At 36.5% G+C, this 24,906-nt stretch overlaps 1 protein-coding gene across 5 annotated transcripts in view; it reads right to left on the bottom strand.

Annotated features, from left to right (window-relative positions):
- ZNF407 (zinc finger protein 407) overlaps nt 1-24,906 on the bottom strand; it is a 338,979-nt gene that overhangs the window by 84,108 nt on the left and 229,965 nt on the right. For all 5 annotated transcript variants that reach the window (XM_068193734.1, XM_068193765.1, XM_068193755.1 and 2 more), the window contains one exon: nt 14,752-14,930. In XM_068193734.1, coding sequence (XP_068049835.1) covers nt 14,752-14,930 — 179 coding nt within the window. The remainder of the gene's footprint in view (nt 1-14,751; nt 14,931-24,906) is intronic.

The raw sequence follows: 24,906 nt of genomic DNA, 5'->3' as shown, positions 1-24,906 counted from the left end.
CCATACATCTTTGATGGCAAAACTACATTGGTTGTAGCGCCATAAAATCAATAAATATTAACCTTTTCTGACACTTTCTGCACGGATGCTTTATCAATCGCTGTCAGGTGATAGAACAGTCAGTGATGTACTGTATTTTTCGGCTCAGAACCAAAACCAAACTAAGAAATCAATGCAGATTAACAAGCTTTTAAATACAAAAATTGGTAATGAAATTTTGGTTCTATACAATACAAATTAAACCAAATCACAATACTACAGAAGCATAAATCTATTACAAATATTTCTAAAAAAGTGTGAAATATAAATACAGTATTTCTTATGGAAAATTAATCACAACAATGAAATTACATCAGTTTTATATTTCATGACTGACTTATCTATTACAGGTTATAAAATTAAAAATGTACCAAATAATACAAATCCTGTAACTCAGTATCATTTAGAAACTCAGAGTTCTTGCCTTGCTGAGAGACACTCATAACTGCTCCAATACACTTAAAACTCAATTTCTAAATAATGCAAGCAAAAAAATAAAAGTTTACTGGAAAGTGAAAAGACAACATTTAAGTTATCTCCCACCTCCTTAAACTGTAACAATAACCATGTTTAGATGCTTCTAAGCATCTTATAAGCCTAAGGCCTTTAATTATTGGAAAACATCTTGCTGTGTACAATCCATATTGTAGCAGGGTACAGACTGAAAACTTGGATTGTTTCTATTTCTCCCTGTCCTAAACACTGCAATTTCTTCTATATAACACTGTACTTGTTTACCAGAGCATTAGAAATTATGTTTACTTATGTGTAATTCATGTTAATTTTTTAATTAAAATATGAGCTAGTCAGATAGCATGGCCTTTCTAAAACACTTCAGACTTCTTAAAAGCTACTACAAATCTTGAAAGCTTACGACATGTTTTATTATTTCTTCACACAAGGACTCTGGTTGTAATTTCTTGGACAACAATGGCTATATGGGTATATCTATAGTCAGAAAATCCTGAAAGATAAGGACTATAATTTGGCTTTATCCATCCTATATAGCCAAAGCCTATTAGAACTTATCTGTAGTTTTTAAACCTATTATCAAGTATCTTTCTAACAATGCAGGTGGAGCATTGGTGTATGGGCAACAATTACCTTCTTTTCAAAGTAAGAGATAGTACCCAAAACACTAAAGTAAATTAGTTAAACCTATTGAAACTAAAGAATTAAAGTTCTACCAAATATATATGCCCAGTGAAGTCAGTAGCAGGTACACAACAGTATTTGGAGAAACAGGGAACTGCTTTGGGAAATGTAATATAATGCTATGGTATGCAAATGAAACAGAAATTCAAGCACTAAAAGCTTTATCAACATAAACTTTATATTTTAAACTGAAGTACAACTTTAAATTTGCTGTTTCTTTCTATAACATCTGCAATTCTAGATTAGCAAAGTAAGAGACCTACTTCTGCCAATCAGCATCAGGGGTAATCAAATTGCAAATTCTACAATGATTTCTTTAAAAAAAAAAACATTGGCAAAAATAACTTTAATCAGCTCAGTTTATCTGTTAATGCTAATATTGAAAGGATCTGCATTTATTTTGAAAATCATCCATAAGAAAAGAAAGAAAAAGAAAAGCTGTGAATTTAAGAAAATATGAAGTCTAGAAGTTGATAACATTTTAAAATAAATTGAAAATATTATGATGCCTAAAATTCTCTCATGTCACAATGAGGACATCTCATTCTAGCTTACACAGAGAGATGGCACTGACATTGCAAAGTGGATGATCTTTATATTGGGAGCCACTTGTGCACCTGCACAGCCACCTTTTGAAACCCACTTCATACTGGAGTCTGAGTTGCCTTACATAAAAGCATCCTCCCCAAATAAATCCTTTTTCTCCCATTTTTGGTGACAAGGTGGCAGCAAAATCGAAGTACTTTCAGAATCAGGAGGTCTAGTGTCTCCATCAAAGGGTCATTTGCTCTCTCTGCTTTTCCAAGATCCTCAGGAGCCTTATGCTGGTCATACCAAGTTATAATCATTCATCCTGTGTCCCTGAGTACTTGGCCAATATCCCAAATCTGACAATACTTTCCTGCAATTGGTGTTGACTGTTGCATACCAGTCATCAGATATGACAATAGCTTTATTTATCAAAAATGCTCTATTTTTTTGTTAATTTTAGAATGATTGCCTTTTATAATTTTTAAACTCATATCTCAAGACATTACAAGAAATATATGCAATCAGTTGGTCACTTACACGGCTTAAAGGTTTGCAGGAAACAGCACATGCAACAAAATCCCCCCCAAAACTACAACAGAGAACAGAAGTTTGTGTTCCCCTGTCTTAGCCGTCTTGATCTGTACTACAAATAGGGCTGTGCTGAATTACAGATAACTAAGATGTCATTATTTTCATACGCTAATAAACTTCTGACTTCGCATTTCAGGATTTTTGTTTGAGTGGATAGAAGCAAACACAAGCAGCTCAGCAAATTTTACTGACAGTTTTGATAGTAGCTGAATTTGCTCAGAGGAAGGTGGACTACAAAAGAAAGGGTCAACAACAATTAATAGAACACTGAATACTATTGTAACAGTAAGGATTTGCAGATAAATCCTTACCAGACGAGGCTAACTTGAGTTGACTAGAAGCAGCTTTATCCCACGGGCACTTTGTGGTGGTGACATGCACTAATACGTAAGGACTCCAAATGTTTCAGCATGGCTTTTTCTTTTTAATTTTACATTACTCAAACATTCCAGAAACTACTAAAACTATTTTACTGAGTGTACAACTGATTGTTTAATAACTCCTAACTTCAGATTCTTCCAATAGAGTTCTGAATTTCAGATACATATGCCAAATCCAAAATCAATGTTACATTAAAAATGTTTGCCTAAAACATTTTAATGTATCTTGAGATAACTTGATAATCAGTTTTGACTTTCTTTGCTATCAACAGATGCTTTCATTTTATGTTTCCTCTAGATAGTATTACTTCGAAGTAGGTATTTTAAATCTCCTAAAACCTGTTCTCTGAGAACTGTTATCTGCTATTAGTTCCCAGACTGAACAAGAAGTATCATTTTGACAAGATATAAAAGAAGTAGGAACACAGTTTAGTATGTAGTATGGTAGTTATCTTAATTATTCTTTGTGAGTACATTATACCCTGTAATCCCAAACACTTACAGAGCAATCCACTCTTTTAACTACAGGACAACTACTAAAAATAACCTCTTCCATCAACCATAATCTAAGTTTCTGAAATGTTATTTAAGCAGGCATTGTGATAATCAGTAACTATCTTCTTTAAATATCAGAGAAGTCCTCTTAACTATACTGCAGAAACCTGTACAGCAACTCTGCTTTTGGATGTCAGGGACCTCCTCTACTTTCCAAAGCCAAGGAACCAGAATCGCACCCACTTAAACAAGCAGTACCTTTCATCCAGACATGTGGAATCTGAACCAGTGATCTGAATTGTCTGAAGCCCAGAGCTTTTATTAATGCTCAGGTTCCTATGCAATTTATATGAAAATTGCACTCACTTTAAGGTCTCTTTTTACTATCAGAGAAAATTATATGAAAATCATATTGTAATGACTCAGAGAATGAAAACATCTGTATTAAATCTGCAGTGGTTACTTAAGTACAAACCATTTCTTTGATGTTAGATATTGATGAGCACATACTCATTCAAATAAATGCAAGACATGCATAAAATATCTTAAATTTAGAAGATGTACTGAGAAAAAGGGGTTCCCCACTAACTGGCCAGCTGGGAGTTAAGAGATATGATATCTGTCTCCATGGCTTTTTGACATGATACAAGAATTATAGACAGCCGACATGCAGTGTATTTATATGAGATATAGTTTCATATTATGATCTTATATGTTCACCAAGAAAGTGAAGCAATCTTTCTTCAGTGAGATTTCTACCTATCTTCATTTCCTTTAGTGCAAACAGTTATAGACAAGCTCGTCTCTGAACTGATAATTTTTTAGAGGTCATTCAGCCCATAATTTCAGGTCCGAGTCACTATCCTGATGGTCCTTCTTAGGAAATTGGACCCAGTGGGAACGTTTTTTCCTTCTGCTTAGTCTATGGGTCAGCATTTTCCTTCCCTTGTACTTCTTAATTCCCTTAAGTGGCAATTATTTAAGGTAGAGTTAGAGAAGGTGCAATCTACATTCATCCAATAAAACCTAAATATTAAAAAGGACAGAAAAATCCAGCATGGTTACTAAGGATATATGGGAGAGCATTTAGCATTTGAAAGGTACCGAAGATCTGGTAAATGAAAAGATGGAAAAAATTATGAAGAACTATTGGAAGTAAAATATAAATTAGAAATACAAAAGAACATGAGTATCAGACAGACAAGGCATCCTACTTAGAAAGGTCAAGACTCAAGATGCCATGTCAAGAAATTAAATGGAAAGTCAGTACAGCACAGATTGGATTAATGAAAGCAAACAAAAAGAAAGTCCAGAAGAAATTTTAAAAATCAGCATGGAATTGCAATGATTTGTGACTCATTGGAGCAATTATTGCTGAGGGCTCTTCTCTTCACTCATGATCAAATGCAGCAAAGCACCAAGCACAAAACTAACACTGTGCTTCAATCCCTCATACCTATGTTCTGGCTTTGGCTCAGGTATTCAATTAATTCACTTCACAGTTGGTGGTATGTGTTGGATTTGAGCTGGAAACCATGTCATAGGGATGATTTTGTTAGTCCTGAGCAGCGTTTGCACAAAGTCAAGGCCTATTCTGCTCCCCACCCCACCAGCGAGGAGACTGGGGGTACACAAGGAGCTGGGAAGGGACACAGCCAGGACAGCTAATCCAGCTGACCAAAGGAAGATTCCATACCACGTGGCATCATTCTCAGCATGTAAAGTGGAGGGAAAAAGAAGCAAGGTGGGGGGGATGTTCGGAGTACTGGCATCTGTCTTCCCAAGCCATCATTACATGTCATGGAGCCCAGCTTTCCTGCAGATAACACCTGCCAGGCCACATGCCATGATGAATTAATTCTTTGTGTTGCTTTATGTAAGTAACTGCCTTTATCTCAGCCTAGGAGCTTTCTCAATTTTGAGATTGAGATTCAATCTTCTGATTCCCATCATCCCTCCACTAGTGGGAATGAGTGATTGGGGTGTGGCATTTAGCTGATAGCTGTAAACCACGACAACGTTGGCACTTTTCTGATTCTGAAATTATTTGCCATTATTTGTGCAGTAATGAAGCTATGTCTAACAAGCAAGTAATTCTGTGTAACTTATAAAAAATCTGAAACTCAGACCAAGACTTGCAAGCAGATTTACAAATACAAATCATTTAATATATTTATCAAGAATAATTTCAGTGCAGGTTGTTGGGACGCTAGTAACATCTCACAGGAAGAAAAAGCATGAAGTGTCCCCTAAATAATGCACAGCCACAGAGAAAGCCACCAAGAGGTGTTGGCATTATGTAGGAAAAATACACCCTGCTATGGTTATTTGACATAGAGTGCCCATAGGTCTTCGAAGCACTGTTAGCTCAACTCTACAAGTGATGAAATAATTAGTTCATAATGGAGATAGCACAGTTGAGAAATGTATTATTTAGGTTTATTTATAGATATCTATTATTTATATTTTCATTGGAATTAAATTTAAAAAATATATTTCTGTCACAGACTATGAATATATAATTATTTTCATTACAGTTTAAATATATAAGTTATTAAATAAGTTTCATCTACTACATGTATTAAAAATGTATCACACATTTTAAATCAAAATTTTAATTTCATTCTTCAAGTTGCATCTTAGATTTTTTTATATTTACTTCAATGAAAATAAAAAATAAGATCTTTATCTTTCTTGGAATTCCTGTATTACTTCCCTGGATGATAGACTAAGAGATCTAAACATAAAAAAGCATAATAGGAAAGCAATTTAAATGTTCAGAGTATAGAACAATCTCCACATAAAAATATCCTGAATTATTCCTAGGCACTATACATCTTTATTTTTTATTCCTCCTGTAAGTTTATTATCTTTCTTTTTGTTTGTTTGAAAAGTTTTATTGACGACCTTGATATCCCATTTTTTGGTGCTTTTGTATGAATTTTAATATGGTGATATTCCAATACTAGTATTTCCTTTTATTATTTACATTTGCCACAGACTATTATGCATTTATATCTTCTAGCACAATTAAATATTTTTGCCTTTCTAGATGGCTGTCATGTCTTAAGGGCTTTCTTCTACTTCTGCACTTAAATATTTTAGCCTTGCTTTAAAAGTTTTATGTTAGGATAGCCTATTTTTAGCTCCAAATAGGCAATAATATGGCTCGTTCTTCATGAAGGATGTTTTATCTATTAATATAATGAAATAGTATCTTGGAGTAAGATTACCTTCTTTTCATCGGTGAACCTGACATCCTTGCAGAAGCACCAGTCTTTATGGGCACCATCAGGGATACAGCATGGGCAATGCAAGGAATTTGCAAAGCAGATGCCTGTCCAAGGGTGTTTTAGAGGCAGATACAAGGTGGGCATTAAGGGTTCAACAAAAATTCAGACCTGAAGAGGGTTTCTCTATCATCCACGATGGCACAGCCCCCATGAAGGCCAGCCAAATGGTTCCCCACTTTGGAAACTAGAATGCCACAGAGAGGAATGACAGGAAAGCAGGTGCACACCAACACCTAGATAAAATATTTAGATATGGGCAAAGAGATTCATCTGCCCAGGAGCAACAGCTCACACCACAAAAATTATTTGCCCTGTTACAAACTGGGATAGTTTTCAGAAAAGGAATGATGACTTCTAGGAGGGCCATGGACAGAACTGCACTGAAAAGAAAGCAGGATTTGACTGCATGGTTCTGGTGCTATACACAATATGGAAAACGCTGAGCAATGGTCATGAAGATTATGGCACACAACAGGACACCTGTTATACCTCCACTGAGCAGAGGTATTAAGAGGTGTTCCAGACTTTGGTCTAGGCAGTATTTTCCTTTTCCTTTAAAAATATATTCTGAATAGTTTTTCTTTAGTGAGTCTGATTGGCTTTCATTCTTATCTGAGAATACCTTTCACTTAAAGGATGTAATTAATATTAATAGTGGTGGGTTTTGAATATTAGATGATGTAATATTTGCATCAAAATATTTCAACACCTCCTTTCATGTCACTCATCAGGAATATATGCTGATTGTTCAGGAAAAGCAACTAAGGAACTACGAAAGAAGTCCCTATGCTCTTCAACAGCAGCAGAAAAAGCTATATCCTAGGATAAAAAAAAAGGACAAAGTACTTTCATGAACTCAATTTTTTTTTTCTACTTTACTTGCTACCTGGAAAGAATCAACTTTGATGTCATGACCACCCAGTTAAATATACTGGCTATGGAAGCTCTGCTAGGTATACAATGCCTTTTAATAAATGACAGTTCTAAAAAAAAATTACTTGGCTTTTTTTAAACATAGATTAATCTTTCCTGAAACACAATAATACATAATCTACATATGTTAAAAAGAACCTGGCTTTCTCCTTTACAAACAGAAAATCATTTATACTAGGTTTTTATTTCAAGCACACACTAAAATTATTATTCTTCACAAAAGAGGAAAGGGAGTGTCTGCCAATCAACATGACATACTATTGAAAGACTGGTACTAATAGCTATGACAAGAGCAAACCTGTTTGAAGCAGAGCTGCTGCTGCTGCTTTTTTCTTTTTTTAAAGTATACCAGCCACCAAAAATATTGTTTTATCTGACTAAAAACCCAAGCAATATTCTCCTGCTGTAAAAGCTTGCACCTGATTTGCCTATATCTAGCAATGACAATTTTAATATAGTTTCAAATGACAGAATTTAAAGTGTTTTATTTAACCAGTGATAAAGACTAAGAATATAGTCTTTATTTATTTAACCAGTGATAAAGACTATTCAAAAAAAAGTTAAATACTCTTGCAAACAAAACTGTGTATCTATTCTTTGAAGGTTTTACATCAGGTTACAAGTTTGCATGAGTAATTAACTGACTTGTATTTCCATTGCTTCATAAATAGCATTTACTGATTTTATATTTTTGCAGTTTGATAAATTCAGTGAGTGTAAGAGCAAACAGGCTTTTATTGTTTAATTTTTCCTATTTTTTTAACTCTATATTTTCTACTAAAGAATCAAACGACACAAAAGAAAGGAGTAGCAAAAAAATATTTAGAATTAGCAAAGCACTAGGATACTAACATAATTGCTATATTATCAGGTTCTGTGTGTCCAATTCACATTCTGAATAAGTCTGCAGTTTCCACTTGGTAATACAGTTATACCTTGATAAAATCACATAATAGATCACACCATAACTTTTAGCAATCAATTTTTTCTCTTAATAATTTGATAAATGTAGCTGTCAAGTGGGATAAAGATCACAATTTTATTTGGGATTAACTATTTGAACTTTCAGAATTCCATTCATGAATATTGCAACTCTTACAACTGATAGGATCACAATTTTGTCCCTTGTTGATGATGGAATCATGCTGCAGGTTGCTGGTACAGCCCTGTTCCTCAAAAGCTAAAGAAACTGAAAGAGAAATGTATGGAAAGCATAGCCTTTTGAAAAGTGCACTTAAAGTTTGCAAAAATACTTTTCAAACATATATAAAAGAGCAGACAATAATACAGTAAGGGAACTGACAGGGAAAAGAGCAGAATTTTATATGGACTCTTTAAACATATTAAACAAATAAATAAATGTATGTTACAAGATGTTTAATCAGGGATTTATTGACATACCAAAAATAAGCAGTTTAAGTGAGTCTACTTCCACTTCAGGCTCAAAGCGAGTAAGAATTTAGCACTGATGATGTGAATGTTGCCTCTCTGAGGAAGAACACTTTGGGGGACTTACTTGTCTCCTCAGCTATTCCACTGCTATCACAACACAAACCCTTTAGATTCACAAACACAGCCCTTAACAGGAGGCTGTGGATTAACACTGTTTAAAGATTTAAGAGCAGAAAGGACTATTAGATAATAGTCTGACTTCTGGTATTTCAAAGCCCCTTTACATTTTGCAGTGAACCCAGCAACCTTGGGCCCTCCTAAAACCTCTTTTCCAGAAAGACATCCAGTCTTCTCAAGGCTCAAAGGAACAGAACAAGACAAATTTCTTTTGCTAGTTGCTGCCAGAGCTCAATTGACCTCATATTTAAGTGTTTGCACCTTGTTTCTCATTTCAATTTGTCTGACTACGCTTTCAGTAACTGATTTTTCTTAGGCTTTTCTCAGCTAGACTAAGAGTAGCTCATGTCTGATATTTTCTCCCTGTGAAGCAACTCATACACTATAATCAAGTACCTATCTATCATTTGGTCATGAATTATGTAACTCTTCATGAACACTAAGCGTTCAATCACCACGTAGGCAGCCAACTGCCAAAACACAATCGTCATGATCTTTGTTCTGTGAATGCCCAACCCCAGAGGCACCTATAATTTTCACAGAGGCACAGGCACACAAAGCTGTACTTCCAAGCATTCCCCAAAACATGTCTGTGCAGAACAGGGAAGCAGCTCACATTTTGAGTTCTGTCAGCATCCATAGGAGTAAGTGATCCTCCACTCCTACTCATGGGGCTATGCGGGTAGACTCTCTCACCACACACTGGAAAACTTGAGTGCTTTGCAAGCATAGTATCACTGTCATAGGAGAAAAAACCTTACCAAAGAGAACAATGAATTGAGCTGGCTTCACTGATTTCTTTTTTTCAAAAATGACTGCCAAGAAGTATTTGGCATGACTGCTAATTCTAAATTAAACATCACCAAATTTTCTGTTCAATGCCTTAAGCAGTTCCCTAATCACATAGCTGACTGTCATGAAGCCATTTTCCAGCAAGAGCTTTGTGACTTAAACTACGGAAGAATCACACCTATTTTGCACATGAGAAAACTTGTACAAAAAGCAGGACCATTATATTTTTTGCTCAGTGAAAAACTAGGTTACTCTGATTTCTAGGGTTGCATTCATTCTTGGAAATCATCTCCACTTTTTACAGTGCAGCATGGAAATAATGATATGGAAAAACACCTCAGTACCACTGCATAACTTTCAACATTATCACAAAACCAATAATGAGCAAATTGCTTCCCTTCTCTCTGAAGAGCTTTTTGCTTATGACCAGTTTAGTATCCACAGAAGGCTACTATGGAACACTGTTAGATGCCACGAACTCTGCAGCTATTGGAATAGTGGAGATGTTCAGGCATAGATATTACACTGTTTGGACATAAATAATGCATCATAATAGTATCACAATGTTTGTAAGACAAGAGCTCCTAAATGATGAACATTTAGTTCTAACTGAAATTATCACTTCCAAGTGATGCTGCTCCAAAGCAGACAAAGCACCAAGAAAGAAAACTGGAATACTGATCCCTTGCCAGATCTAGCACAGGTACAGCCCTTCTCCTGTCCCACTTGACAAAGTATTCAGGTTCAGTTCAACTCAGTATTGCAATGCAGCATCAGTTAGAGGAAAACACATTCAAATATTTGGGAAATGCAATGCACACAAGACTCAAAATATTTCTTCAGCTTGCTTTGAGACTCACAATTCAGACAAGCCCACAGTAAGAAACTTTTTTTTAAAAATCAAATAATTTAATTTTAGAAAAATCACTAAAATGATAGTCACCAACATGATATGACAATTTGCTCATCTATTGCATTAATTTTCTATTTGTAATGACATACATTCAGATTTCCACGTGGACAGCAAGTATGTACATAGATAGCTTCCACTAGAACCAAATTTCTATCACTTAAACATTACCTGCAGGATTCCTAAGCTTGCTAGCAAGCCCAACTCCATTCTTAGAACAGCTATGAGATCTATCTTAAATGTGGTTTTAAAAAGAAAATAAATTCACAAAGAAAATAAATTCACAATGTGGATAATGGATAACATTCTCTGGATTCCTGGCCTTTTTTCCAACAAGATTTCAATTTTAAAACAGATCTTGAGAAAATGGATCAGAGAATATCAAGAAATAGGCATCAAGTTCCTACAGAGCAACACACAGACATTTAAAAAAACAGCTTTGATGATTCATATAAAAATTAAGGTTAAATGCATTAACGAGTATTTGAAGTGTGGCCTAGAAAATTAAATTCATGATTTTATATGCACTGCATATATCTTTGTTGGCTTGTGCGCATTAAAGGCCTGTTGATCAAATGTAATAAATTTTAAAAGTTAAAGACAAAAATATAATCCAGACTGTTACTGTTTTAAAATATCTAAGATTTATAAGGAATATACTTGTATTGTTAAATAACTCCCTCTATGACAGAGGGAGCCTATAGCAAAAGGAAGAAAGAAAATATGAAGACCTGGTTTTCTGGCATTTCTTTACATCAATTTAGGACAGAAGTGCTGTCACCTTGCAATTACAGTATCATCCTTACAGATGTAAAAGCCACCTTCTTTTGCCTTCCATCTTCCACAGCCTCTCCCTTAGAAATGCAGCTTCCTCCAGCTCCTTGCTACCACTGACCTTATAAAACAGTATAGTAGCTGCCAAAGAAAGCTAACTAGAAACTAATATTAGAGCATTATATTATTGTAGCAGGGCATCTCACCCTCAACAGAGCTTATCTGTTGTTTGTTAACCAGCCAGATAACTCAAACAGGACAAGCTGTCTTACAGTGAGTTATTTTGGCACCATGGGGTTAACATCTCCCAACTGCCAATAAACATCTTACTAATGGAAGTGAGAACTGGAAAGATAAGCTGGATTTTTGACAGACAGATATCCACTTTAAAACTGTAAGAGCCACACCTAACTTCCACAAAGCAGAAATTTTCTATACATTTCCCTGGAAATGTGTGATGTTTCTCCCATGAGTAGAGATGCCTGCTTTGTGGTTATTCCCCAGGGATTAAGTGAAGGAATGTGCACATTACCATGGTTTCAGTGAAAAGTTAGATTTGACTCCTAATCAATACTATTTCTTTTCCTAGCTCTAATATAGGTACCTTGATATTGTGCATTTTTATGTTATGCTGTAATCTACTAGTAGTTCTTTTTAGTTTTATACGGTGTAGTAAGTGATTCTGATTAAGATCTTTCACCTGCTATCTCTTGTCTTTTTAATAAATAATTCATTTTATAAACAGATCTGACTTGCAGTCATTAGAACTTGCAGACCAGGGTGATTCCTTGAACTTAAACTGTTGCCAAATTATGAGGCTAAGGTTTGTCTGAAGCTTCCACTCTTCCCACAACAATTATAAAGAACATTAAATTTATATTAGAAATCCAACTGTCAATCTTAATTTCACAAACAAGAAACAGGCTTGACTTTTACTCCCAGTCACATCCTAAAGGTACCCCACAGCTCCACTCTTGATGAGCTGTGGTGAAGGAATTTCTGCCTGTCCTGCAAAGAGGCTGGAGTTGGTGTCTATCTCTTTGCCAGTGAAGAAACTTATTCTATTTGCTCAAAGCAGCAAAAGGCCAGCTTTCCTGTTACAAAGCAATATTAGAACATAAAAGACAGACAAATATGTTTAAGTTAAAAAAAAAAAAAATCAATCTTGTATGACACTTTCATACTCCTATCATCCTAAGGGGCTCTATGTCGTGTTGTAGATTCTCTGTGGGTGCAGCCAATGACCAATAAGTCATCAGTAACTGTGAACCAGACACAGAACAAATCTTATTTTTATAAGGGATGTTAGCCAGGGCACAGGAGTTGTCCTTCATTCCTCTAAAAACCTTCTCTAAAACCTTTAACTCTCAGATGTCCAGCAGTCAAAAATGGATTGAAAAGAAGAAAATAAACTTCCCTTAATTTAACTGTGGTATGAATACACAATTATCAGCCAGGTTTCTCTTTAATAGTGTTTCTTTTTGAAAGGAAAATACAGTATCATCCTTTCTGCAATGGAATTATGCAAACAATGTTTCAAGACTTTTGTTGCATACTTGTCCTAGGCGAGCTTGACAATAATTAGGTGACAATCTGTTCTTGCTAGTACTAATATATTTGCACAGCACCCTGTTTAGTGCAAGAGGATTTCTACAGTGTAAGAGTGAATGTATAGGAAAGAATTATCATTAGGATACAACACACTGATGACTGTTTTCCTGTGTTACCAAGACAAGCAAGCTGAACAGTTTTAACCACAGCATTCTGCAATGAACAATTGATTTATCCAGATATAGTCTTGAACTAATAATGGGAAAATGTACATAAAAATGTTTGCAATTTTGGAATGTTACTGATTCTATCACTGTTATAGCTCTCTGTTATATCTATCTGCCTATTGAGAGCATTTGATTTTTTCATATTAAGTGGGATTATTGTAGTAAAAATCCAATAGTGTCTGGATTTAAGCTCTGAGTTGAATATTCATTTGCTTTAGTGAGAACTATGGTAAAATGTGATCAGTTTTCTGACCTATTTTGAAATTGGTATTCTGCCAACTGGCATTTTGTTTCTACATCCAGATATTATCCACCATATGCTGACATGACATGATGATTGGTTCCAAAATGAAGTGGAATACTTGGCAAATAGAAATATATGGTACAAATAATACACTGCCTCTAGTCAGGAAAGCAAGCAGTCATTTTGAGAAGACTGAGAGGTTTTAAAATAACTACAGTGTACATACAGCACAAAGCTGCATGAAAACTCTCCAGGTTTTGCTTTTTTACAGATATAAGGGTACCAAAAATATGATATTAATTCCTTACATAAGATTCAAATCTGACACAGGAGTACTAATAGTAGTAATTCAATGGAAGATTAATTTGCATCTCAGGGAGACTTTGGCCCACATAGCTTCTTCCTCCTCTGGATTCCCTATCTCTTTCTTCTCACCATCTGTTCTTTTTTCCCACTGCTCTGACTTGTCTTTCCACTCAGTGATGTCTAAGTTATCTGCCTCTCCTGCATTAAGATCACATTTCATTCAAGTTCCACACTAATTTTGTATTATTTCTCCTAACCTCATACCATTGAACTCTTTCTTTTTCTCCTAACTTGATGCTTCCATTAATCTTCTGCCTTCCACTCTGAACTGTAGAATCTATTAAAAAAAACCCAAAAGCAAAGGTTTCTTGTTCCTAAACAGAAACCACCCCATCTTTTTTCTTTTAATTCCTGTTTCCAAAGCAATGTTTTTTCTTTTGCATTCCTCCAGTGACTTCCATGTGTGTCCTCTCTAACACAAAGTCTGAAAAGATACATCTAAGTTGTTGGTTGAGCTCTGCTGTTCTGTCTTTTAATGAGGAACCATCTATGTTTTTGTAACGAAATCTAAGAATTTTTAAAGCAGTGCCTTAATTTGCCACTGTATTTCCTATGGAATTTTGTTTTTCTGTTCTTGGGGGAATAGCATAGGCAGAGGGACTTAATAAAAATGTTAAAAAATATTTCTCCCTAAAAATTCAGTTAGATTTCAAAATGAGGCATCTAAATAGCATACATTTCTGATGTTTATTGAACTGCAAGATTTGTTTGTGTAATATGAATAGATTTCAGTGCTTAATGCATTATCTTTAAACTTGTAAAACTTGAAGAGGATTAAGACCATTTTAAAACCATGTTCTTATTCAGAATAAATGATAATAACTTCTTGTTTTGTTATTACAATCATTTAAGCACGTGCATTTAGAAAAGAATTTGTAAGAAAAGGGAGGAAGGACCTTACCAGCATGCAAGTATGCCAGATCAGGATTTTCTATGTCTGGGTGTAGTTCTTTCAAGTGGTTCCGAAACTCCACAGGGATATTTGTTCCATAATCACACCTAGGACAGTTATACATTTTGACTCCTTCATGCTTTCCAGTATGCAAGATGTGTTTACGGATATTTTCTGCACAGTTAGACCTAAACAGCAATGCAAAAAAAGAAAAAAGATATATATTTATTTTCTACCAGTGGTTCAAATAAAACCTAGTGTTATAACAGAAAATCAGTAGTCATCACTCATTTTTCCTTATCTGTAGATTTTTTGCATCCTCTTAGGTTTTGCATAAATGTTGTCCTTTGCATGAAGGCTCCCAGAGCTGTTTCAGGCTAACTGAACATTACATCTGAACCAGAATGATTGACTGGTTACATTTACAGAATTTCTATTTTGCTCATGGTAGTCAGTGATGGACAGAAATTAAGCAAAGTCTTTACTTAGCAAAACTGAAATACACAAATGCCTTTAATATTCCCGATGGAGCTCACATGAACCTTTCCTACAAAGTTTCTAAATTCAACAGGAGTTGCTGTGAATGATTTTTGCAAGTATGTTCCACCAACTTTCATCTTGCTGTGTGAACTGTTCCTAGGAAAGAGAATTGAGTTGCTCAAGTTTACATATTTTTGAAAATACACACAGATTCTGGTTTACATCTTAAACACAGCTTTTGTGAAAGTAGCAGAGTTTTCATGCATAAAAGTCAGATTACATATACAATTCGTTTAACACATTTCAAAGCAATATTTATAATCAAATTTCTGAAAAAAAAGAAAATATTTCATATTTCCCTTATTCACAGAGAGATCCATATGGCAGTAATTTTTAATTTCTAGTCATTAATATTTTCCAGCCTTATTACAAAATTATTTTGCATTAGAATTTCCTACTTATTCAAACTTAGTAATTAATCCTCCATAAAATACACTGCTAGTCCATTTATTTCAATCAGAAATAGTCAGTATCCTTATTTTTGACTCAAAAGAATGGAATTGTCCATGTGTACCATTACTACGGTATTTTGTTTATTGTTTAGACTTTCTTACTAGCATAAACTATTATTATTGCCAAAGTAAGAACAGTAATTCAGCCTTACTGAAAAAAAAATACAAACACTCATGTAAATTACCTAAATGCATAATACTTCACAAATACTCAAGTAAGACAACTGTAGCATTTTGGGCAACTGCTTGTATACCCATCACTGACAGAAATTCCACGGTAACAGGCACCTAAAAAAAGGACCTCCAAAATAAACTGGAAGTAGCAGCTTGAAGTTCTGCTGGAATGCTTGTCTCTCCCTCGGAAATGGTCATAGCAAAGTTGGTATCTGCCTTACGGTGCTGCCAAAGCTCACCCTCTGTCATGTCCATCTGCTATATACTGGTATAATGATCAGATGCCTGAGAATGTCAGAGAAGACACTTATCACTGAAAAATACAGAAAATATTGGTCCTCAGCATCTTTCAGGATTCAGCCCTAAAAAAGTTACAGTGCTCATAAACGTTGTTAAAATGAAATACGTATTTTACAAAAAAAGAAAAAAGGTAGTGTATACTGCAATGAAAGCAGGAGACAACCTGGTAACCTTCTATCATGGGTTATACTTTAAAGGGCAGTAGATTAAAGCAGAGCATACGAATCTGAAATAAAATATCTGTGTTCTTTTAGCTCAGCTCTTATACTATGCTAAGGAAATATATAAAACTTTTTACTTTGAAATATTTCTGTGAAATATATAAAGGATCTGTGGAGACCTATGTAAGAGTTGTGAATAAAACCCAGCCTCTTCAAGCCATAAAAGGCCAGTTCTATCTCCTTTGATTTGGAAATTGCTTCAGCCACTTTAAACAGAGCAATCCTGAAGCCTCATTTTTTCAGTCATCAGTAAAAATCTGTCGCTAAACACACCAACATACAGATAGAAAAAAATTAAACCCATAATTTTCCATGTGACAAGGCCAGGAAGGCTTAATCAGAAATGAGAAATGTGAGATCACAAGACATTACAAATGGCCCCTCATATTAGGCTGCAAAGCAGCAATTGCCATCATAAGGTAAACCATGATGGTAACAATTGGCAAATCCAAGCACCTTTGAAGACAAGTGATACCTTTAAATATGATAGGACAAAAGTGTACTGCATATAAAATGGTTTTTAATTATGCAGTGTGCTTTGAATGTGTGTTTTATTAGGAGTCTTCTCCCTCGTACTGTATAAGAATGTCGTCATATGTCTGACACAAAACACCCCCACCAACACAGAGTGTGTGTAGTTACATCTCTTCATATCATATGAGCAAACAGAGAAGTCTGTTTGTATTATAAGATTCACTTCCAGGTGTTTATAAACCTTGGAATACAGATTTCCTTTGTTCTGAAATTTGGGAAACAGAGCCCAGCACAACAAAAATTTTTTGAGGAAAGTCTTTCTGGTTTTTGAGTTCCAGTTTGAATTACAGCCACAAACAAATAAATGCAGGTTTTAGGAGACTAGCCTGTTTTTCAGTAAAGCTACAGTAGAAGTTTCTAAGTTAAATTACTATTACCATTGTTTCTTGTAAGCATGTTTTCATCCTTATGATCCATTTTTAAAATCAAATCTATATATTTCTGTCAATTTGTCCATGCTCTTAAGTAACAGGAAGAGAACTCCTGAGAGAGACTAAATCAGTCTAAAGCAACAGTCAGAGTTTACATTTAATTCTGATGTAGAGAAACACAATAAAAATTTTATTTCATGTCTTGCAGTAAGTCTTCTTATTAGATGTGAAGAAAAGTTTGAGACTTGATGCAAACACCACAAAAACCCTATGAAAGGGAAGAGGGAGGCCTGTATGGATTTTTCAGTGTCTTGTCAGTGCTATACAGAGCAAAGAGGAGATAGAACATGTTGCTAAGGTATATTGCAGATGAACGGGAAATATGAGGAGCTTCCCATGCAACAAACCTGTATGACCTCCTCCATGAAAGACTGGTATATTTTCACTATTTTCCATATCCAGGAGAGCTCCCACATTTCTGTAAAGGATAACACTTTGAAATAAGGGAGACAGATGCTAAGATTCTCCTGAGAAATGTAGCTACTGCTTAAGATGAACAGAAAACCTCTTCTGGAAAAAGACAAAAAAGGGCATTTGTCTCTAATGTTCATCACACAACGATGCATTCTCATTGCTGTTTTAGCTGCACATTCCATGTCGCCATTACAAGTCCATTCCTACCAACCAGGTACTTTTTTCTGCTCTAAAGACATTAAAGGTTGCTGCATATTCAAGGATCATAAACTGGAAATTGTAAACTTGTCAATTGTAAAATGGTACTTTAGTCACAGAATCACAGTGTGCCTAAAGTTCAAATAGATTGAACTTTGATGACTGGATCATCTCAAGATTGTCTGGTCCATCCCTGCTGCTCAGGAAGGACAACTCAGGGTCAGCTGCCTAGGATCATTTTTAGGCAGCTTCTGAAGATCTCCAAAGATATTTCCCACCCTCCCTGGGCTACCTGTGCCAGTGCTCAGTCACTCTAACAAGGGAATTGTGTTTCCTGATGTTCAGAGGAAACATCCTATCTTCCTATTTGAACCAACTGCCTCTTGTTCTCTCTCTGGGCAACACTGAGACAGAACTTCTCAGCTCTTCTTTAGAGCTTCCCTTCAGATATGTGTGCATACTGATCATATCCCCCGAGTCTTTTCTCCACGCTGACCAGTACCAGTCCTCTGTCTCTCCTTATTTAGGATGCTCCAATTACAATTACAAACAATTTATTCAAGTTTTCAGTGGTCACTGAGCTTGCACAGGCATCAGCCTGTGACAAGGAAGCCCGATGCCCCATTCCACAGCCATCTGCACCCTTGCCTCTTAGCACCATTGATCCACTTTGTTGGGTGAGTGAAATAAAGTGGAAGGTTAGGAGTTGTATAAAATTGCCAGACACTTTTTCAATATGACAGTCTGTTGCCTCTGTTTACTTTGCCTTCCTTCTCCTATCCTTATATACATATGCTTCGTTCTTTTACAAAAAACAAACAAACAAACAAACAACAAACCACCATGGCATTGTGCTAAGGGCAAGAAACAGAGTGTCCAGTTTCTACAGAAGACTGGGAATATCATGCCTCTGGTGGATGGGACAGAAGTCTCATAACTGCCTTCCTCCTTAACCCAAAAAGTACAGTTGTTCCTTTAGCCCTAAAAGGTTACTACCTTTTAAGTGCCCCTATGAAGACATTTTCTCAGTTGCATTGGCAAGCTGTAACGTGCAAAAGACTTAATTCCTCAGCAAAACTAGGCCTACCCCACTGTAAACAGCAGCATTATTCAGGGGTCTGGGATGGCAGAGCAGAGACATGCACTTGGCAGGTGGCAGAGATGGGAGTTCAAAGTCAGCAGCAGGGAAACGTGTGGAACAATGAGTCTTAGAGCAAATCTGTGCTGGGGGAAAAATAGTCAGCCTGAAGGTCCCCTCAGTAAGTGCTGTCTTCATTTACTATTCCCCCATCATCTCCTCCTTCTTTTCAGTCTTGCAGAGCTCAGCCAGCCAGTCTCACCAGCAACTAGTAAAAGTTGTGTGGGGGGAGGGATTTGGGCATCCCCTCTCCGTGCAGAGGGACTTCTCCCCAGCCTCGTGGCTGGATTCAGCAGGTTGTGCTCTGCACTCCCCTCAGCCAGCAGCCCTGGTTCAAGCAGCCTCTGTAAACAGCCAAGTTCAGTACTTAACTGCAGACCTGTGGCTGCTCAGTACCAAGCTGTTTGCTGCCCTTGTCTTTTACGTGGTGTTTTGGATAAAAATCATGAAATAAGAGGAATTCACAAAATTTCTAAATTTGCCCACACAGAATAGGAATGTTTCTATATTTTTAAGGGTTTTCTACATGACAATACAATAGCATTGTATTAAATAGCTAAATGAAATATTGCAGAAGTAATAATTTTTTTTCCTATTTACTAGTAAGAAACTGAAATTAGAACACTCTTCCATTATGCAGTGCCTGACATTTTCAGAAAGATACTTACTGCAATACATGGAAATGGAAGGTTTCAGAGGTGCAAATGAGGCAAAATGTTAATTATCTAGTCCACTAAGTTTTAAAAATTTTAGCACCTTGTAGGACTCTTATTTGCACAAAACAAACCTTTTTCAAAAGGTCTTCTCCAGCACATTAGGTATAAAAATCCTTTCTGCAGAAAAATACATGCAACATAAAGGACTTATGGCAGCTCCATTGACATCACAATTTACAACATAAAAACAAACACAGTGATACAACCAACTGATTGAAAAGATTTCTATTTTTTCCCTGTTTGTCAGTATGAATCAAGTTCACTCTCATATGACAGCATTCTGAAGGTCTTCTGCACCCTTTATACCCTGCTATGCAACCTGCAAGTACAGAGAAATTGCAGCATTTTGACAGAAAAATAGCAAAGTCTCCAGAAATAAAAGCAATTATGATGAAAGAAAACTTCTCAATGAAGCAATATGCACTATTGTAGATTCTTAACCTCAGTTATTCATCAAACATTTGCAGGTATTTCTTTCACAGAAAGAAATGCTATCTAACTTAAAAAACTCTTTAAATCAAAATTGCAATAATGTAATTACACTAGAAAAGGAGAGCCATAGATTTTTAGAAATCCAAGGTCATATTTAGCTTGACCTCACTGATAGCACAGTTCATAAACACTTGCCCAGTGATTCTTTTCTCAAACTATAACCCTTTTGATACTAAAACATGGTTTCTGATCGAGAGCAAATAGGGAGTCCTTTGAATTTATAGGCAAATTACTCTTCAGTTGATCACTCTCCCTTTTACAAACTGTCTTATTTCTTATCCCCCTGCATCCAGCTTACAGTGCTACATATCCAACACACCTTGCTTGGCTGTAGAATCTCCTGATACCTGGACCTCCAATGGAAGAGCTACAGAGTTCCGTTCAACTCACTCTGAGGAATCATCAGGTTCTCCCTACATTCCTTCCAGTTGCTTTAAGCTTTGAATACATTCACATTTCACACCAGTGCTGCATACATGGATGCCGTGGATTTCCCCATGCTCAGCATTCTCCAGTTGCAGCCAGTTCTGGGAACTCCTGCATACTTCTTGCAGCACCAAGAACTCCTGCACACTCAGTTAAATGCAGTGACCTTTCAGGTTGTTTTCAGCATTAGTTTTCCAAAATACAGCCCTTCTAGCCTGCCTTTGCTTCTTGCTGTCATTAAACTGTATGAAAACTACTATTCAGTAGGGTGGTGGTAAACAACCTAGTGGGCAATATTTTCTTGACAGGAAAGAAACAAATACCTCAATTTGTGGTAATTACATTATACAAACAGGCTTATTCAATCAAAACCTCCACAATGACAGTCACTCTGCCCAACTTCTACTTAGCAAAAACCCAAACAAACAAACCAACCAACCAAAAATCCTTCCCTGCATATTCAAGATTTAGCTACATTTCTGGTTTTAAAATAAAATAAACTGATTGCCAGTTAGTTCAAACTAGCTACATAACAATACATAATCTGCACTGGCAATTCAGACTGCAAGTTTAAAAGCTAAAGCTTACCTCTTCAGTGCTGGAAATTAACACAGTATTGCACAAGAAATAATAAAAAACCAGTAAAATATCACAGTCAAAGTGTGGTAATGTGTTGAAACTAACATAATAAAACTGCAATAATTATTAGATATTAACACACACACATAACTAATATATTTATGTATATATGTACAAGAAATGTAATACATTTTCTCATCCTTCTCACTACTAACATGCACCTGGGTTTCTTTTTCCTTGCTCTTTGCCTTTAAAAGCAAAAGTTCTACCTTTTATTTCGGTTTTACGTGAGTGGGGAAACAATCACATGGATACAAATGCCAATGCTCCGCAACCAACTTCAATTCTCAAGTGACTTACGATACTATTGTTGGAATTAGCAGCAAACAGCTCCTTCCATGGGAACTCAGGAGGACAATTCCAATGTACCAGTGCCAGCTCAGCTCTGCCTGTGTCACTGCTGCCAAACACCTCCCTGTGCTGCTCCTAAGGACCTCTGCTGGACAGAGGCAATGAGCTGCTGGGGACAAGCAACACCTTTGCCACCATAGCCGCTTCTGCAGAGAGTATTTGCTCACAGCTTTTCAACTCTACCCAGAAAAGGTGAGTGAAATACACAACCACAGTGCCATAAAAACACATGCCCAACAGCCTGGTGACCACATGTATTGCCATGTTTTCATGTACTGCCATGTATTGCATGTATTGCCACTCAGAGAATACAAAGTAGCCCACAAAAGAGAGTACACTACATTTGCATGCTTTAATGAAATTTCATAATACTGTCAGTTTCACAAAGAAAATAATAAAAATGTGTTTGGGATTTATTCTGATAGTATTATACCAACACCCAGGGATAATAATCTTAATGTTCTCTGCTTTTCTACATTTTTAGCTTTGCATTTTTTTCTGTAATGATCTATTTGTTATGACATACAGTATGTGTGACAGATGTCCAATGCTGGCTGCTAAAAAGTAGCAGAGCCCTGTAGGGAAGCAGCAAAAACTTGTGCGTCAGCACAGAAAATGATGGAAGATTGATAATTACTGCTTGTGTCTGAGCTCCATTCAGCAGACTAGCACGTCCGAATTGTAATTTGGCCACAGATCCACCATTCTATTTACAATGTATTGGAATGAAAATTCCCAGTTTCAAGTAATTGATCATTACGATAGCCAAAGTAAGTGCTTTTAAAGGCAAATTCAGGGTAATTGGAAATTCTGAAGGGAAATAAGAAGAGATGTACTCTAGTCTTGTTTACCTCTGAGGAATCTGTAAAGCCATTAACAACCCTGCACAGTGAACAAAAACCAAAGCATAGACCAGTGCTGGCATCTAGACCTACTCGTGAATTTTCAGAGTATTTTTGCAAAAACATGGCTAACACCAGACTCCACAATTTAAAGAAAACATGATATTTTCCAGAAGAAAGCCTATCTGTGATTCCAAGGAATTACAGCATCCTGCCTTAAATTCTTCCATTAATTATATTTTCTACAAGAAAAGAGAAAAAGAAATAAATAAGAGGCTTTTAGACAGAAACCTGCAAATTATGTCCAAACTGCTAGACTTGAAAGGAATGGGTGGAAAGGGTACAAAAGTCCTGGAAATATGCCTCAGCTCTGCACCTGTGCTGTGATCCTCACTGTCCCCTAGGTGCTGTGCAGAGCCGGGCTGCTCAGCTTATGAGTCTGCCCCAGCAGCTCTTCCAAGAGAGGCTCAGTGTCTCCTTTTACTGACTACCGAAGAAAAGAAAGCAAAACAAACAAAGGGGAAAAAAAGAACCAAACCAAAAACAAAACAACAACCAATTTTTCTTAGGAGTGATCTGCTTCTGAAAACTCTCTGCAATGTTTTCTAGAACTCCTGGCTACCACTGTGCTGCAGGCAAAGGGGTCTCTGTGACAGCCCAGCTCAAGGGCCTGTGTGCCTGCGGCGTGAGGAATGCAGGGGTCTGCTGTGCACAGTGCACTGCTGCACTGTGTCAGCCAAGGTTTAAGTGGCAGAAATAGCAGGTGGAGTTCATCTATTTCACAGTAACTGAGAATAATCACTCCATTGTTCCTGGGCTTCCTCCCTCCCCCTTTCCTTTCTCCTTAGAGCAGATGGCATAAAAGAGAAGTTGGTCTGAGAAACAGCATCTCTGCAGTGGTGTGAGGATGGAGACTGGGCTTTAGGTATCGCAGGCCCTGATTAAACAAGGTACTTACGCATTTTTGCGGCTTAAGTACAAGCAGCCCCCGTTGACTTCAAAAGAATGACTCACAAGGTTAAATTTATGTACATGATCAAATACATTGCTGAAATGAGGCCATGGAAAACATCCATTTTTTTAAAAAGCTGGGATGAATTTAATTGAAGACACGCATTTCCTTTCAACATCAATTTTTTCCCTATTGTACTTCTTTTAACGACCACATAAAGTAACTGAACAATTCTGTGGAGTCTGTTTGTATATCCTCAGGAACACATAAAGTATTTTCACAGATATAGAAGTGCAGATGGAGCCTAGGAAAGGGTGTGGAATCTAGCGGCTGCACAAGATGAAATTGGACTCCTAATGTTGCTGGAGTCAGAAATGATAGCAACAGACCCTAAAGGCTGCCTGTCAATCTCAGATGCAGATGGTACTTCGTCCAACTGGCCTTCGTGTCAGTTCCTTCAGCCATTTTAGTGACAACACGGTTCCCTAGAGGACAGATCCTGTTGCTTTGCAGCCTGGATTCATACCCAGGGCACTGTGGTCTGTACGATCTCTGCTCAAAGTAGGTTTTTTTAATGCTAATACAGTGCCTCTTCTTGCCCTATCCCAGCCCCAACCCCCCATGCAAAAAGAGATGGTCATTTTCTTCCTTATTCAAATGTTCCAATTTATCAAAGGAATCAGCAATAATTGTCCGAAAGATTCACTTTTGTTATGCAAGCCAAAACTATACATAAAATCCCTGCTAATAAAATTTGCAGACAACACTGTAATTGGCAGCATGATTAATAACGATGACACTGCCATCATACAGAGCAGTCGCAGAAGCCAGGCGTGTTCAATCACAACATGTACACACACAATTACATGTTAGCTTTCCCACCTTTGCACAATGCATGCAAGTAGCTTAGACAATGCTGTGAAAAGCTGTGAAAGTGAATATTATTTAGGGATTAGTGGACCACCAGTTTAATGTGAACTTCTAGTGTGATGCTATAAGCAAAGGCCCCATGCTATATTTAGCTGTATAAGCAAGGAAGTAGCAAGCAAATGTAAGGATGCAATGTTCTCTTATGACACCGGAGAAACTAATTCTAGAATATCTACTTCCTGTATTACTGACTACCTTTAAAAAAAGGAACAAACAGCCACAAAGTGATTATAAATAGAAATACAAGTTAAGTGGGGTAGAAAAAACTCTAAAACACTTAATAAAACCCCCTTCTGTTTTGCTTATTACATTTGAGCTTGGCCCGTGAGTAACTTAACATGGAATAAAGGTGCAATTAAGGAACAACCTAACCTGGAGAAAACCTGTATGAAACCAAAAGCTATGACTGCAAGT

The sequence above is a fragment of the Anomalospiza imberbis genome, chromosome 1 (assembly GCF_031753505.1).
Source record: "Anomalospiza imberbis isolate Cuckoo-Finch-1a 21T00152 chromosome 1, ASM3175350v1, whole genome shotgun sequence".
In the NCBI taxonomy this organism is placed as follows: domain Eukaryota; kingdom Metazoa; phylum Chordata; class Aves; order Passeriformes; family Viduidae; genus Anomalospiza; species Anomalospiza imberbis.
The sequence above is the reverse complement of the archived record's forward strand: the minus strand, read 5'-3'. Positions and strand labels throughout refer to the sequence as shown.